Source organism: Dipodomys spectabilis, unplaced genomic scaffold (assembly GCF_019054845.1).
Source record: "Dipodomys spectabilis isolate Male_0828 unplaced genomic scaffold, ASM1905484v1 ptg000042l, whole genome shotgun sequence".
In the NCBI taxonomy this organism is placed as follows: Eukaryota; Metazoa; Chordata; class Mammalia; order Rodentia; family Heteromyidae; genus Dipodomys; species Dipodomys spectabilis.
The window spans coordinates 15,134,114-15,149,315 of record NW_024870719.1 but is presented as its reverse complement, the minus strand read 5'-3'; the positions used below and the strand labels follow the sequence as shown (position 1 = coordinate 15,149,315).

General features: G+C 35.9%; 1 protein-coding gene across 3 annotated transcripts in view; it reads left to right on the top strand.

Moving 5' to 3' along the window:
* The window catches only part of Map4k5 (mitogen-activated protein kinase kinase kinase kinase 5), a 102,116-nt gene that overhangs the window by 22,931 nt on the left and 63,983 nt on the right, over nucleotides 1-15,202 (top strand). For all 3 annotated transcript variants that reach the window (XM_042677825.1, XM_042677824.1, XM_042677823.1), the window contains exons 4-6: nucleotides 8,847-8,937; nucleotides 9,344-9,408; nucleotides 14,544-14,599. In XM_042677825.1, the coding sequence (XP_042533759.1) occupies nucleotides 8,847-8,937; nucleotides 9,344-9,408; nucleotides 14,544-14,599 (212 nt within the window). The remainder of the gene's footprint in view (nucleotides 1-8,846; nucleotides 8,938-9,343; nucleotides 9,409-14,543; nucleotides 14,600-15,202) is intronic.

Below are 15,202 nucleotides of genomic sequence, written 5' to 3'. Positions count from 1 at the left end.
TTTCTTGTTTTTCTAGCTGTTTTAATTGTAACATGAGATTATTTACTTGGTCTGTTTCTATTTTCTTGATGTGGGTACTGAAGGCAATAAATTTGCCCCTCAGGGAGTTTAGATACTTTAAAAATATCTGGAAATAGCTGTGTTTCAGAAGTGATTTCTTACCCACCCTCCCTCTCTCCCATCCTCTTTCCTTTATTTTGTCATTTCTCTTTTTCTTTTTTTCTTTCTTCTTTCTTTTCTTGGTGATACTAGGATTTGAAATGAGGGCCTTGCACTTGCTGTTTACTATCTGAGCCACCAGCCCTTTGCCCTGTTTTAGTTATTTTTTGGATAGGATCTTCTATTTATGGTTGCACTTGTCTAGACCACAATCCTGCTCCTTATACCTTCCTAATAACTGGGATACAGGTGCACATCATTATACCTAGCTAATGGACTGAGATGGAGTATCTAACTTTTTTTTTGCCTGGGCTAACCCTGGACCATGATCTTCCCAGTCTCCACATTTCAAGTAGCTAGGATGTGAGCCGCTGTACCCAACTCAAAAGTGAATTTTTTAAAATTTTTTATTTATTTTTTTGTCAGTCATGGGGCTTGAACTCTGGACCTGAGCTCTTTATCTCAGGGCTAAGTGTTCTGCCACTTTGAGCCACAGCACCACTTCTGGTTTTCTGGTGGTTAACTGGAGATAAGAGTTTCATGGACTTCCCTGCCCAGGCTGGCTTTGAACTGCGATTCTCAGATCTCAGCTTCCTGAGTAGCTACGATAATTATTTGCCAATATGACTTAGAAAATGCCTATGTCTGGCAAAGTATAAACAAGCCTTATTTATTTATTAGTAAATGAAATCCCAGCTATAGACTGAGTACTTTCTCCATTATAGTTAAAATAGGGTTTATTTTGTTAAAGATACACAACTTGCAGTTTTATGAAATTAGAGACAAAATTTGCTAAAACAGATTGCTCTTAAGGCTCTTCCTAATCCTATTAATACTAAGTAAGCCTTAGGGTTAAGAATAAGGGAAAAATAGATTGATACATGGATTTAGAAATGGAACTGTAGGGCTGGGAAGGTTGGGAGCGCTTGCCTTGCATGCATGAGGCCCTGGGTTCAATTCCTCAGCACCATATAAGCAGGGAAAAAAAAGCCGGAAGTGACGCTGTGGCTCAAGTGGTAGAGTGCTAGCCTTGAGCTGAAGAGCTGAGGGACAGCGCCCAGGCCCAGAGTTCAGACCCCACAACTAGACCCCCTCCCCCCAAAAATGCAACTGTACAACTTGTAAATGGGGACAGGAAGTAAAATTGGGAGAGCCAGGGAAGGGGTAACATTGTCCAAAAAGAAATATACTCATGACTGACTTATATAACTGCTACCCATCTATATATTACCTTTTTTTTTTTTTTGGGTCCGGTCGTGGGGCCTGAACTCTGGGCCTGGGCCCTGTTCCTCAACTCTTCAGCTCAAGGCTATTGCTCTACCACTTGAGCCACAGCACCACTTCCGGCTTTTTTCTTTTGCTTATGTGGTGCTGAGGAATCGAACCCAAGGCCTCATGAATGCAAGGCAAGCACTCTACCACTGAGCCACCTTCCCAGCCCCTATACATTACCTTTATAATAACAATTAAATTTTTTTTCAAATGCATGGATTTGGGGCCTTTTTTTTTTTTTTTTTGCCAGACCTGGGGCTTGAACTTAGGGCCTTGGCACTGTCTCTGAGCTTTTTTGCTCAAAGCTAGTGCACTACCACTTGATCCACAACTCCCCTTCTGGCTTTTTGGTGCTTAATTGGAGATAGGAATCTCATGGACTCTCTTTTCTGGGTTGGCTTTGTACTGTAATCTTCAGATCTCAGCTTCCTGAATAGCTAGGTTATAGGCATGAGCCATGCATCCAGCATGGGCTTGGTTTTCTATACACAAAAATAGTTGTAACAGAGAGTGCAATCCAACAGTCTTATATTCTTGTTGTTTTTTTCTGTATACTGGCAAATACTTTTTCAGGAATAATTTTACCATTTCTGTTTTATAGTAGATATTTATTAAAGACAGGTAGCAACTTATAAATGGCGACATAAATAAAACATGACTTACTAGTCATCAGCATTGAAAGTAGTTCAGTGATGCTAGCGTTGTTGAAGTTTAGCCTTATTTTTCATTTTCTTTGGTAGTCCTTAGGAATGTCCTACAAAAATAGGCAGATACTGTGATGCTGCATGCCACCGAGTTTTTGTTTTATGCCTAAGTTTGGCCTCCTATCTAATTTACAGGTGTTATGGCTCTGGAAATCTAGCTAGTTTATCATCAGAATCTTATTTTCCAGTCTCTTCCTTCATTCTTTATGTGATGGAAGAACACATTATTTTTAATTTAGGCAAGTTACAGTTTGTTAGATGTTGTGAACCTTGCTTATATATAGGGAAATATTGTAATATATTTTTTTCATTTGCATATTTTTTAATGCTAAATTGGAAATATTCAGGCTGTAGGCCAGTAGTTTTAAAGACGTTAAATGTATTTTTCCTAACTTACAGAATTTCAAAATAAGTAGAAATCTTTAAATATCTTTGAATAGATGTTTAAAAGTTTTTTATACTTCCAGGAAATCCTGTTTCCTGGAACTATAAGCAGAAAAAGTAGAGTAAATGGAAAAAAGTGAAGGAGTATAAGAAGATTTTTTTCTTTTTTTTTTTTTTATTGTAAAGGTAATATACAGACGGGTTAGACTTACATAGGCTTGTATATAATATATAAAGATTTAACAAAGTTTTCCTTGTATTGACCACTTGGCCAAATAGAAAAAATGTTAAGTGGTATATTCTCACTTTTCAGAAACTATTTAAAAATTGTCTTGATTTTTAAAAACTAATCTATAAAGTGAAATATTTGAACCCTGTCTTCATTGTTTGAACATTTCAAGTCTGAATTGGTGGGTTAATTTGAGGATACAAATGTACGTCAAGAATTTTATTTTACTGGTTTTAAACAATAGATACAGAAAACTAATGGAAGTTAGATAGAAATTTGTGCAATAAAAATAAATAAATATTATTTTTAATGGCCAGGCATTCTATTTCTCAACTTGATTCTGATTTGAAGATACTTTTTGTTACTGTGTAGTAAAAAGTGATGACCTTTAATGTCAGATTGTAAATTGATGTTCAGCCTCAGATTCTAGATGAGTAAACTTAAAACTGAAATAAATTTTTGAATTTTTGGAATCTGAGTATCCCAAAGAAAATGATGGAAAAATGAATTTTATTGAAATAATATTTTATTGTAATCTACATTCATTTTTCTCAGTGGAAAAAAATCTTTTAAACTAGCGCATTAATTATACAAAGAGGGATGTCATTGTTACATTTCCACACATATTTATAATATAGTCCAACCATTCTCACCCTCTCTACCTCCTCCTTCCTTTTTTACCCTTGTGGTACTGAAGAGTGAATCCAACAGCTAGAGCACTTTCTATGCAAGTTCTTTAATAACTTGAGTCACAACCCCCTCAACCCTTAAGTTTTTTCTTTGTTTCTGAAATAATCTTGCCTCTCTGCCTTCTAGGTAGCTAGGATTATAGGTTTGTACTATCACAAACAGATACTCCTATTTCTTCATTACCATTTACTCAAAACAGTCAAATTTACAGAATTGTGAATAGTGCCACAAAGCAGTGTGGCACTATGTTTTTCATAGATATGTGAAACTTAGCAGATGAAATATTGAGTAGGGTCATTTTAAGTAGGATCATACAGTATCTATGCCTTTCTAAATTTTGTGTGCGTGTATACTGGTAATAGATCTTGAACTCTGAGACCTAGCTTTTTTTTTCTCAAAGGTGGTGCTCTATCACTTGATCCATAGTTCTCCTTCCAGATTTTTGGTGTTTAATTGGAGAAAAGGGTCTTGTGGACTTTGCTATGTAGGCTGGCTTTGAATAGAACTCAGACTCCTGAGTAGCTAGAATTACAGATGTGAGCCACTGGTATCCAGCTGAGTATACTCTTTTTATTGCTTGAGATGGAGTCACAAAGGTTTTGCTGAGGCTGACCTTCAACTTCCCAATTACCACCTCTGGAGTAGTTAGGATTACAGATATCAGTGGCCATACCTGGCTATTTTGTATATATACAAGTATAGTAAGGGAACCTAATGGTTAAGGCGATAGATACCTCATTGTGGCTTTGGTTTTTTCTCTGATTAGCAACTTTCCATGTACATATTGGTCATTTGTATATCATCTTTTATGAAATGTATACAAATCCTCTGCCTATTTTAATTTAATTTTTTATGGTAGTGTTCATTGAACTCTGGGTCTTATGGCATATACCCTGTCACTTGAGCCATGCCCCTAGTTCTCTTTGCCTATATTTACATGAGTTGTTGATTTACATGAGTATTTTAATTTTTTTAATATATTCCAGATATTAACTCCTATCAGATTTAGTGTTTACAAATATTTTCACTTGTTTCTCAGGTTATTTTTGCATTCTGTTGATTGGTCCTCAGATAAGTTTTAAAATTTGCTGTAGTCTCATTTGTTCATTTTTGCTTTTGTTACATGGACTTTTGGTGTCACATCCAAAAAAATTTTTTCAAATGCAACATCAAGATGCTTTTTGTAGAATTTATTCAGAGTTTGAGAGGTTAGGGTCTTACGTGTAGGTTTTTTTTAACTGACTTTGAGTCAATTTTATATATGATTTAAGTAAAGTTCTGTCTTCATTCTTTTCTGTGTGGATATCTACTCTTCTCAACACTATTGTTGTTGCTGCTTTTAATACATTGTCCTTTCTCTTTTTTTTTTTTTTGTTGGTCATGGGGCCTGAACTCTGGGCCTGAGCACTGTCCCTCAGCTCTTCTGCTCAAGGCTAGCACCCTACCACTTGAGCCAAAGCACCACTTCCAGCTTTTTCCGCTTATGTGGTTCTGAGGAATCGAACCCAGGGCCTCATGCATGCAAGGCAAGCACTCTACCACTGAGCCACCTTCCCAGCCCCTCGTTGTCCTTTCTCTAATGGCCTTTTTATTCTTGTTGAAGATTATTTGATCACATACATGAGGCTTTATTTCTGTGTTTTCTATTCTATTGCCCTGTGTGTCTGTCTTCATGATAGTTGCACGCTGTTCTGATTTGAAATCAGGAAGACTGAGTCCTCTAACTTTGTTCATCTTCAAGATTGTTTTGGCAAATTTCAAAATGATTCTTTTTTGTAGAAACAAAATATGTCATTGGAATTTTGATGGAGATTATGTGAGATTGGAGAATTGACATCTCAATAATATTAAACCTTCTCGTATATGAACATTAAATGTCTCTGTTTACTTGTGTCTTTAATTTCTTTTGACAGTGTCTTATAGTTTTTGATGAACAAGTCTTAAACCTCCTTGGTTCATTTTATTTCTGGGTATTTTATTTCTTTGGTGCGACCATAAATGAAATTTTCTTAATTTTCTTTTCTTGTTCTTTGTTAGTGTGTAGAATATGTTTGATTTTATATACTGATTTTAATCGTCTATAATTTGTTGAGTTTGGATGAAATCTTTAGGATTTTCAACATTTAAGATCATTCACCTATGAGCATAAATTCATTTGTTATTTAGAAATTGGATTCCTTTTAGATTATTTTTAATGGCATGAACAATGAGTACAAACTGTTGTTGAATGAAAATAGTCTGTGAAACTATGGCATACAAGTCCAGTTTGTATATATGATACGAGGAATCTAATTTATATACTCACATGATTCATGAACATTTTTATTTTTATTCAGCTTGTCTGCATATGCTAATTGGAGAGTTAATATCTACCATTAGGATTATTATTGAAAGATAAACCCTTCATTGTTGAGATGTGGTCATTTACTGCAACTGTATTGTTTGATTCTTTGCTAGTTTTTTTTTATTCTTCTAATGAAATTTATTTTTCCCTGATTATTTTTTTTCTCTTTTGGTGGATAGTAATTTTGAATGGTTTCTGAAGTGCTGATTTTATGGTTATGAATTGCTTTAACTTATGGTTATCATAGGAGATCTTTATTTCTCCTTTGAGATATTTAAAGTATAGCTTTACTATATTATGGTAATCTTAGTTGGTAGATGATTTTGTTTTGTTTTTGTTGGTCATGGGGCTTGAACTCTGGGCTTGAGCCCTGTACCTGCGCTCTTAAGCTCAAGGCGAGTGCTCTACCATTTGAGCCATCTGGTCGTTATTGGAGATAAGAGTCTCACAGACTTTACTGCCCAGTCTGCCTTTGAACTGCGACCCTCAGAACTCAGCTTGCTGAGTAGCTAGGATTGCAGGCATGAGCCACTGGCTCCTGCAGCAGATAGTTTTTTTTTTTTTTTCTGTTTGTTTTTGGTCCCCCAGCCTTTAGGATTACTGCTGCTGCTCTGCTGTTACTCTGATAGGTAACTTGCCATTTTTCTCTTAAGTCTTTTAGTATGCTTTCCTTGTTCTGTTCTCTTGGTATTTATAATTTGATATTAGAACTTCTTTTCTGTTCATGAATACTTGGGGTTCTAAATACCTCCTGTACTTGGACGTCCATTTCTTTTTTTCAATTTGGAAAATTTTCTGCTATAACTGTACTGAATAGTTTTTTGTAGAGTTGTCTCTCAGTTGTATCCCAGAGTTCAATCTCTTCAGTGAAATTTTCCTCCCAGTTTGCTGAAATTTTTTCTGTCTTCAGTTAATTCCTTTACTTAAATTATCTGTTTATTTGAATCTTGAAATCATTGGTCATTTTAAAAATTAGACTTTTGAATCTGTTGAGGTGGACATCTGGTTTTATGTAGGGGTCTTAGTGAGTAGCCTTGTCTTGAGGATTCACTTCCCAATGCCTCTTATAGAGGAGAAAACAACACTGCCATAATAGCAGGTACAGAAATAAAAGTACAGACAACTACTGCACCACCAGTAACAGTACAAAAAGAAATGGTAAAAGGACTATAGAATAAACCATTTAATATTAACTATGGTAAAAGTAATTACAATAATGAATAAAATAAAAAGGGGCAGGGAAAGGGAGAAACAAAAAAGAAACAAGGTTAAAAAATAGCTTGAATATAGCAGCCCATCTGTAATCCTAATACTTAAGAGGCTGAATTGCAAGGATAACTGTTCTAAACTAGCCCAAGTATACACCAGATTGGAGTATTTCCTGCCTTTTTCTGCCTCTATTTTCTGTGAACTGTTTTTTCCCTTCTTTCTTGATTCTTGATGTTCTTCTTTTCCATCCTCAAAATATTGTTTCTCTTTTGTTATTTGCAAAAACCTTTGAATCTACCATTCTGCCCTGGATACCTTTCTGAGCACTACTAATTTTAAATCTTGAGGTGCTTCCCAAAGACTACTATTGGAAACTTTATATATAAGTTATCTATCTATACATATATATATGTATAGATAGATAACTTATAATGTTATAAGTACTTATGATGTCCTAGTAAAGAAAACCTATTGGTTTCTTAACATATGGGAATGTTGCTATTGTATTTATTCTATCAAATGTTCTAAATGTACTATGGTAATAACTTCTTTCTGCAAACATTCCTAACTGAAAGAATTCACTAGTCAAAAAAAAAAAAAAATAGGAGTATAAAAATCTGCCACAAAAAAGCCAGGAACTTGATACTACTGAAATATAGGAAATATTTAGAAACAGCAGATAACAAATGAAAGACTTGAATGAATCCAGATACTTAACAGATTAAACTAGGTCACAAGAGTTCAACTGCTGAAATTCCTGTGCATTTCTGCAGCAGGACTCGAATCCATGTTTGTCTAATCAGTGTATTAATATTACTTCTTTTTTCTGAAATAAACACTACTTTGATGTAAAACAGTTGGTGGTAACAGTATCCTTATAATTACCAAAAAACTCACATAAAAATGTTATTTTTATAAAACTTTGTTCTACTTAACTCATATTAGTGAAAGACAAATTGAAAGTACAGATTGAAAAAATAATGCAACCACGTGCCAGTGGCTCACAGTTATAATCATAGCTTTTCAAGTGGCTGAGATCTGAGGATCATAGTTTGAAACTTAGCCTGGGCAAGAAAGCCCATGAGACTCTTATCTTCAATTAACTCTTCCCCTCTCCACCCTCCCACCCCTGTCACAAAGACAGAAGCAGAGCTGTGGCACTACTAGTCTTGAACAACAAAAAGTTCAGGGACCTAGGCATTACTATTTTTTTAAAGGTACCCAGCTTAGCTCAGGGCCTTGTTCTTGCTAGGCAAGAGCTTATAGCATTAGTTATTTTTCAAATAGTATGGTGTTTTTTTTGTCCAGGCTGGCTTTGGACTTCAGTCATCTTCGTACCTAAGCCTCCCCTGTGGATGGAATAGGCACTACCATATCTAACTTGTTCTTTGAAATACGATCTCTAACTTTTTGCCTAGCTAACCTTGTACCACAGTCCTCTGACCTCTGCCTCCCAAGTAGATGGATTATCACACCCAGCTGCATGTCTTTTGAAATACTCTTTCTATGTACATATGTACCCAAATGATTATATAAAAATCATTTTTCTTAATATACTGTGAACATATTTTCATATCAAAACACATAGCATAAATTATTCTTTCATAAACCATACTGTAGTAAACATCTTATCTCTGTGCATATCTCCTTAAGAAAAAGAAACTTGGAAGCAATTGAGATTCAGAGATTTGTACATTTTTATGATTTTAGGTTTTATAGAAAGAATATATCACTTAACAGTCCCATCTAAGTATTGAGAATGACTAACTTCTCATCTCTAGCTAATAGTTTTCCTTTCTTCTGGTATATCTTGAGTAACATGATAACCAACTTATTTTTTGTTTTTGTTTTTCAGGTGATGATTTTTCTTTGATTCAGCAAGAAATATTTATGGTTAAAGAATGTAAGCATTGCAACATTGTTGCCTACTTTGGGAGCTATCTCAGGTAATAAATAAGAAGCCCCATATGCCCTCTGTATTTTTATAATTTCTTTGCTATTATTCTCCTCTTTATATAAGTGTACTTATATTTTGACATAAAGCTTATCCAAAGCTGAATAATATCTGAAGGTTTCTGACAACTGTACATATCTGGTCATACTTTAAATGGCACCCTTAATGAAGCATTATGGATGATTCTAAGGAAGCGTTTAATTTAGACACTGACCTCGTTCTACTCCATTTACAGAGGGGCATGCCAGCTGCTGTGCTTGCATTATTGTGCTTGAATGTGTATTGGAGAGGGCTACTAGATGCTTCCCTTCCACTCTGTAGTGCCAAGAGGAAGCAACAGAATCCCTTCAGCAGTTGAGAACTACTAGCTAACATATTTCCTTTCTCTTTCATGTTAGTCGGGAAAAGCTGTGGATTTGTATGGAATACTGTGGTGGTGGATCACTTCAAGATATTTACCATGGTACTGTGAATTTGGTTTTATAATTTAAAACTTACTTTGATTTTAATGATTGTTGTTTAACATCTTCCAATTAATAGGTAAATTAACAGTTCTGTTGCCAGAGTACTGCATAATAGAAATATAAGGGGATGTGGCAAGTGGTGGTGGTGATTATTCAATTGTGTTTGTCTTAGCCTAAACTAGGAAACCCCTAAGTATGTCTGAGTCTAAATTATACTTTTTAGATATAGTCTAAGAGTGCTTATCTACAAAGGAAATTGCCTAAATTTTCTTGTAAATAAGAATTGAAATGCAAAGGACTAGCTCACATAAAGGAAATTGTGCAGCTATTTTATCTTAATAATTTAAACAGTAAGCAGAAAGCAATTTAATTGTTGATTTAATAATTTCTCATAGGATGATATATAGATTTTTAAAAAGAAAAAGAAATTAGAGTATTTTACTTAGCAGTCTATTAATTTAGTCTTTTTTGTTGTTGTTGAATTTGCCTTTTTTTTTTTTTGGTGCCAGTAGTGGGGTATGAACTCAGGGCCTGGGATGTCCCTTAACTGTTTTCTGCTGAAGGCTGCTGCTCACTTCTAGTTTTTTACATTGATTAATTGGATAGGGTGTCTCACGGACTTTCCTGACTGGGCAGGCTTTGAACTGTGACTCTTAGCTCTCAGCCTCCTATTTAGCTAGAACAGCAGGCATGAACCACCAGCGCCCTGCTTCCATTTAATTTTTTATAATATTTAGAAATAGTCTTAGTTTAGACTACACAGTTTCGCTTCTAATTTGTTGTGTTGTTGGCAATTTCTAGAATTTGTGAGAGTTGAGTATGGATTCCTATAATTTTTCCTTACTCAATATAGATATAGGATAGTAAAATATCCATTGTAACTGTGTTATATAGTTTATTAAGAATTATGTGTTTTAAAAATATTTCTGTGCTGAAATCTTTGTATTGGAAGTAATATCAAATTTTAGTTATGTCACAATAAATGTAAAAACAACTGCTGTTCCAGTTGAAGTATCTTGTATCTTGTAATGATCAGTTTCATACAATTATAGTTAAAACAGCACACTTTACCTAGAATTCAGAATCCAGTGCTGCACTTACAAAGATGAAGTAGCTTCACATTTACTTAATTGGATATATCTCCTCAAAAATATGTATAACAAAGCTGGGCGCCGTTGGCTCTCACCTGTAATCCTAGCTACTCAGGAGGCTGAGATCTGAGGATTACAGTGTAAAGCCAGCCCAGGCAGGAATCTCTGTGAGACTCTTATCTCCAGTTAACCACCAGAAAACCTGAAGTGGCACTGTGGCTCAAGTAGTAGAGTGCTCACCTTGAGCTGAAGAGCTGAGGGACAGCACCCAGGTCCAGAGTTCAAGTCCCATGACTGACTTTCCTCCTACTCCCTCAAAAAATGTATAACATAGTCGGTTATACTTAGGATTTTAAAATAATATTTATAAATTTTATTAAATATTTTAAAATATTTTATAAGTATATATAAATGCAAATCAGTATAAAAGATATATAACAAATTGATATGTCATTATTTCTTGGGGAAGAAAAGTTGGGCTCAGATGTAAAATTCTGTTAAAAAAATGTATTGAGGGGCTGGGAAGGTAGCTCAGTGGTAGAGCACTTGCCTTGCATGCCTGAGGCCCTGGGTTTGATTCCTCAGCACCACATAAGCAAACAGAAAAAAGCCGGAAGTGGCGCTGTGGCTCAAGTGGTAGAGTGCTAGCCTTGAGCTGAAGAGCTGAGGGACAGCGCCCAGGCCCAGAGTTCAGGCCCCATGACTGGACCCAAAAAAAAAAAAAAATGTATTGAGCTGGGTGCCGGTGGCTCATACCTTTAATCCTAGCTACTCAGAAGGCTGAGATCTGAGGATTGCGGTTCAAAGCCAGCCCAGGCAGGAAAGACTGTGAGACTCCTATCTCCAATAAGCCACCAGAAAACCGGAAGTGGTACTGTAGTTCAAGTAGTAGAGCGCTCACCTTGAGCTGAAGATCTGAGGGAAAGTGTCCAGGCCCAGAGTTCAAGCCTCACAACCGACCAAAAAAAAGAAAAAAATGTATTGATAGCTGGACGCTGGTGGCTCACGCCTGTAATCCTAGCTACTTAGGAGCTTGAGATCTGAAGATCACAGTTCAAAGCCAGCCCAGGCAAGACAGTCCATGGGACTCTTATCTCCAATGAACAACTAGAAAACCAGAAGTGGCACTTTGGCTCAAACTGTAGATTGCTCTCCTTGAGCTGAAGAGTGCAGGGACAGTGCCCAAGCCAAGTTCAAGCCCCAGGACTGACAAAAAAAAAGTATTGATATATCATTCAGTAATATTGCAATTATCTAATTTAGTCATGACAAATAACCCATAACAGAAAAAAGCCTTATTAATCACTATCTCTGTATTTAAAAGCAATTTTTTTTTTAGCATATAGATATAACTACTGAGGCTAAGCATGTTAGCATATGCTTATAATCCTAGCTATTCAGGAGGAATAGTGGTTCAAGGCCTGCCCAATCAAAAAGTTAGTGAGACCCTATCTCAACAAATAAGCTGAGAACAATGGTTTATGTCTATAATTCCAGCTTCATGGAGGTATACTTAGCAGGAGTAAAGTCCAAGGCTGGCCCAGGCAAAAATACAAAATCCAATCTGAAATTCAAAGAATTGGAGTTTTTATTCAATAGGAGTTTTTTTTTGTTTGTTTTTGTTATTGATTTAGTAGTACTGGAGAGAGCCTCATGATGCTTGCTAGTCAGATTTTCTGCCCCTTGACCATGCCCTCAGCCTTTAGTTTTATTGGTCATTTTCAGATAGAGTCTTGATTTGTGCCCAGGCTGGCCTGGGCTGTGATCTTCCTACTTGTGCTTCCTATCTCTGGAGGTAGCATTCACAGGCTCTGCACTAGGATAATGGGCATACAACATTATGCCCAGTCATTGTTTTAAGTGTTGTCTTGTAAACTTATATGCCCAGGCTGGCCTCAAACCACAGTCTTCGAATATCTGCCTCCCAAGTAGCCAGGATTATTAGCTTCAACTACTGTGCCCAGCGTCAATTATAATTTTTATTCACTTAACATTTTTACAAAACGAGGACTCTTAAAATATAGATAAAATAAAGGCTATTACTCTACTAGTTAAACCACAGCTTCATTTCAAGCTTTTCTGGTGTTTAATTGGAGATAAGAGTCTCACAGACTTTCCTGCCTAGGCTGGCTTTGAACTGTGATCCTCGGGTCTCAGCCTCCTGAGTAGTTAGGATTACAGGCATGAGCCATTGGCACCTACCTAAAACCTGATTTCTTTTCTTTAGGTAAATTAAATCTAAGAAATGTCTATGCCTTTAGTGCATTCAAAAACATAGTAATCATGTAAATTGGATGCTATTAATAAAGTAACTTCTTTTACTGCTATTCTTATTTCCTAAATCAAAATTTTGTGAGCTGGGATGTAGCATAGTGGCAATGAGCCTGCCTAACAAGTGTAATATCCTAGGTTTTATCTCCAGTATCAGAAAAGAAAAGACAAAAAAATTGTGTTGATGAGTAGGGTATAGACAGCCAGTGATTAAAACATGCATGAAATTTTTTGGTGCATAGGTTACATATTGAGTTTCACTGTCTGCAAACACCACCTAGATTTTCTCTTCAGTCACTAAAGGAATAATTCCAGAGCTTCTTGTTTGGGCACTTGAATATACAGGATTTATAATCAAATTTGGAGATAAATCTGTTTTCCAGAAATAGAGTGATAGATTTCACAAGATGATGCTTTCAGAAGAAAGCATAATACTAAAAAGAGACTATCTTGACATTTAAAAAAATGTATAATATTTTTCACTATGTTTCAACAGCCAGTCTTTTTATGGTTCCCTGTAAATATATGTTAATTAGTTGCATATTAGCTTTATAGTTCTTGGTTTTCTTTCTAAAAATTATTCAGGATTGAGTTCATGCTTCTTGGTTTCTATAGAATTTCCTGTGGTACTTAGTACTGAGCTTTACACAGAATAGGTTCTTTGTTTTACTTTTTTTTAAATAATTTTTTATTGAGATTAAATGATTACATAAATTTCACAAATTTCATAGCATTGTGGAATAGTGATACTTAAAATCACAAACACATTTTACACTTCACAAGGCAAATTGTCATTATCATGGTCTATAATGTTTGTGAATTCTTTGAGCTTTGACAGTACAACTATTTCTTCCACATCAGGTGATATGTACATTTCTTTCCTTTTGCTTAGTGTAAGCTGTTCCCTCTTTCCCTCTCATTCCCTCCCTCAGGAGCTTTGTTTTTCAATACTTAAGGTTGCTATGGAATAAATCTCTTTAAAGTTTGGGTTTTTTTTTTTTTTTGGGTCTGGTCGTGGGGCCTGAACTCTGGGCCTGGGCGCTGTCCCTCAGCTCTTCAGCTCAAGGCTAGCGCTCTACCACTTGAGCCACAGAGCCACTTCCGGCTTTTTTTGTTTTTGCTTATGTGGTGCTAAGGAATCAAACCCAGGGCCTCAGGCATGCAAGGCAAGTGCTCTACCACTGAGCCACCTTCCCAGCCCCCTCTTTAAAGTTTTTAAAGTACACTTTGAAATTCTCAGTATATTCTGTTTTTGTTTACTAATATTTGGTTTTTCTTATTGTGGTTGTAGGGATTGAACCCAGTGCCTCATGCAAGCTAGCCAAGTGCTTTACCACTTGAGCTATACCTTCAGCTCTTTTATTTAAAAAAAAAAAAACATATACTCCTGATCAGAAGGGAAGTTGTCTAATGACACATATAAAGTTGCATATAGTTTGTCATTTAAAAAGTAGATTGTATGCCGGGCGCCGGAGGCTCATGCCTGTAATCCTAGCTACTCAGGAGGCTGAGATCTGAGGATCGTGGTTCAAAGCCAGCCCGGGCAGGAAAGTTTGTGAGACTCTTATCTCCAATAAACCACTAGAAAACCAGAAGTGGTGCTGTGGATCAAGCAGTAGAGCGCTCGCCTTTAGCTGAAGAGCGCAGGGACAGCACCCAAGCCCAGAGTTCAAGCCCCACGACTGACCAAAAAAAAATTTTTTTAAAGTAGATTGTATTTTAATTTGTTAGATTCAAACTTATATCAGTATGGTCTTTTTCTTTCTCTCTAGTTACTGGACCCTTATCAGAATTGCAAATAGCCTATGTGTGCAGAGAAACCTTACAGGTACTACAATTGTTTATGCACATAGTTAACCCCATTAGAAAGGCAGTTTCACACTTGATAACTGTAAAATGGTTATTTGCCCAAAAGAGAATAATAAATACATAACCTTTCTCCTAAGGTCTAGTATTTTAACTCTGTAAAGCTAGTTATTTTTTCATGACTAAGTTATAAGAATCCTTGTAAGCAGATGGTTACACCATGGTATAAGGTGGTCATAAGTGATAGTGTTGATTGCTGATAGACACAGTGATCAAGTGTAATAGTCTATGTCATCTAGTTCTCACTTGCTACAAATGAAGAGAAGGTATGACTATGCACTGACGAATAAATACAGTGGAAGGGATATAAACACCTACATACTGCTAGAGAAATTAAAGACCTAAATACTATACTGTATTCATAATTAGAAGATTTCATACTATTAAAGTATTAGTTCTTCCCACATTACAGATTGACTGAAATCCCAATCAGAATCTAAGCAGGGTTTCTTTTTGGTTTGTTTTTTTTAAAGAAATAGACAAGTTGATTATAACTTCCTGTGCAAATGCAAAGCACCTAGAACAGCCAAACAAATTTGAAACCTGATGTTTAAGAGAGAAAGCC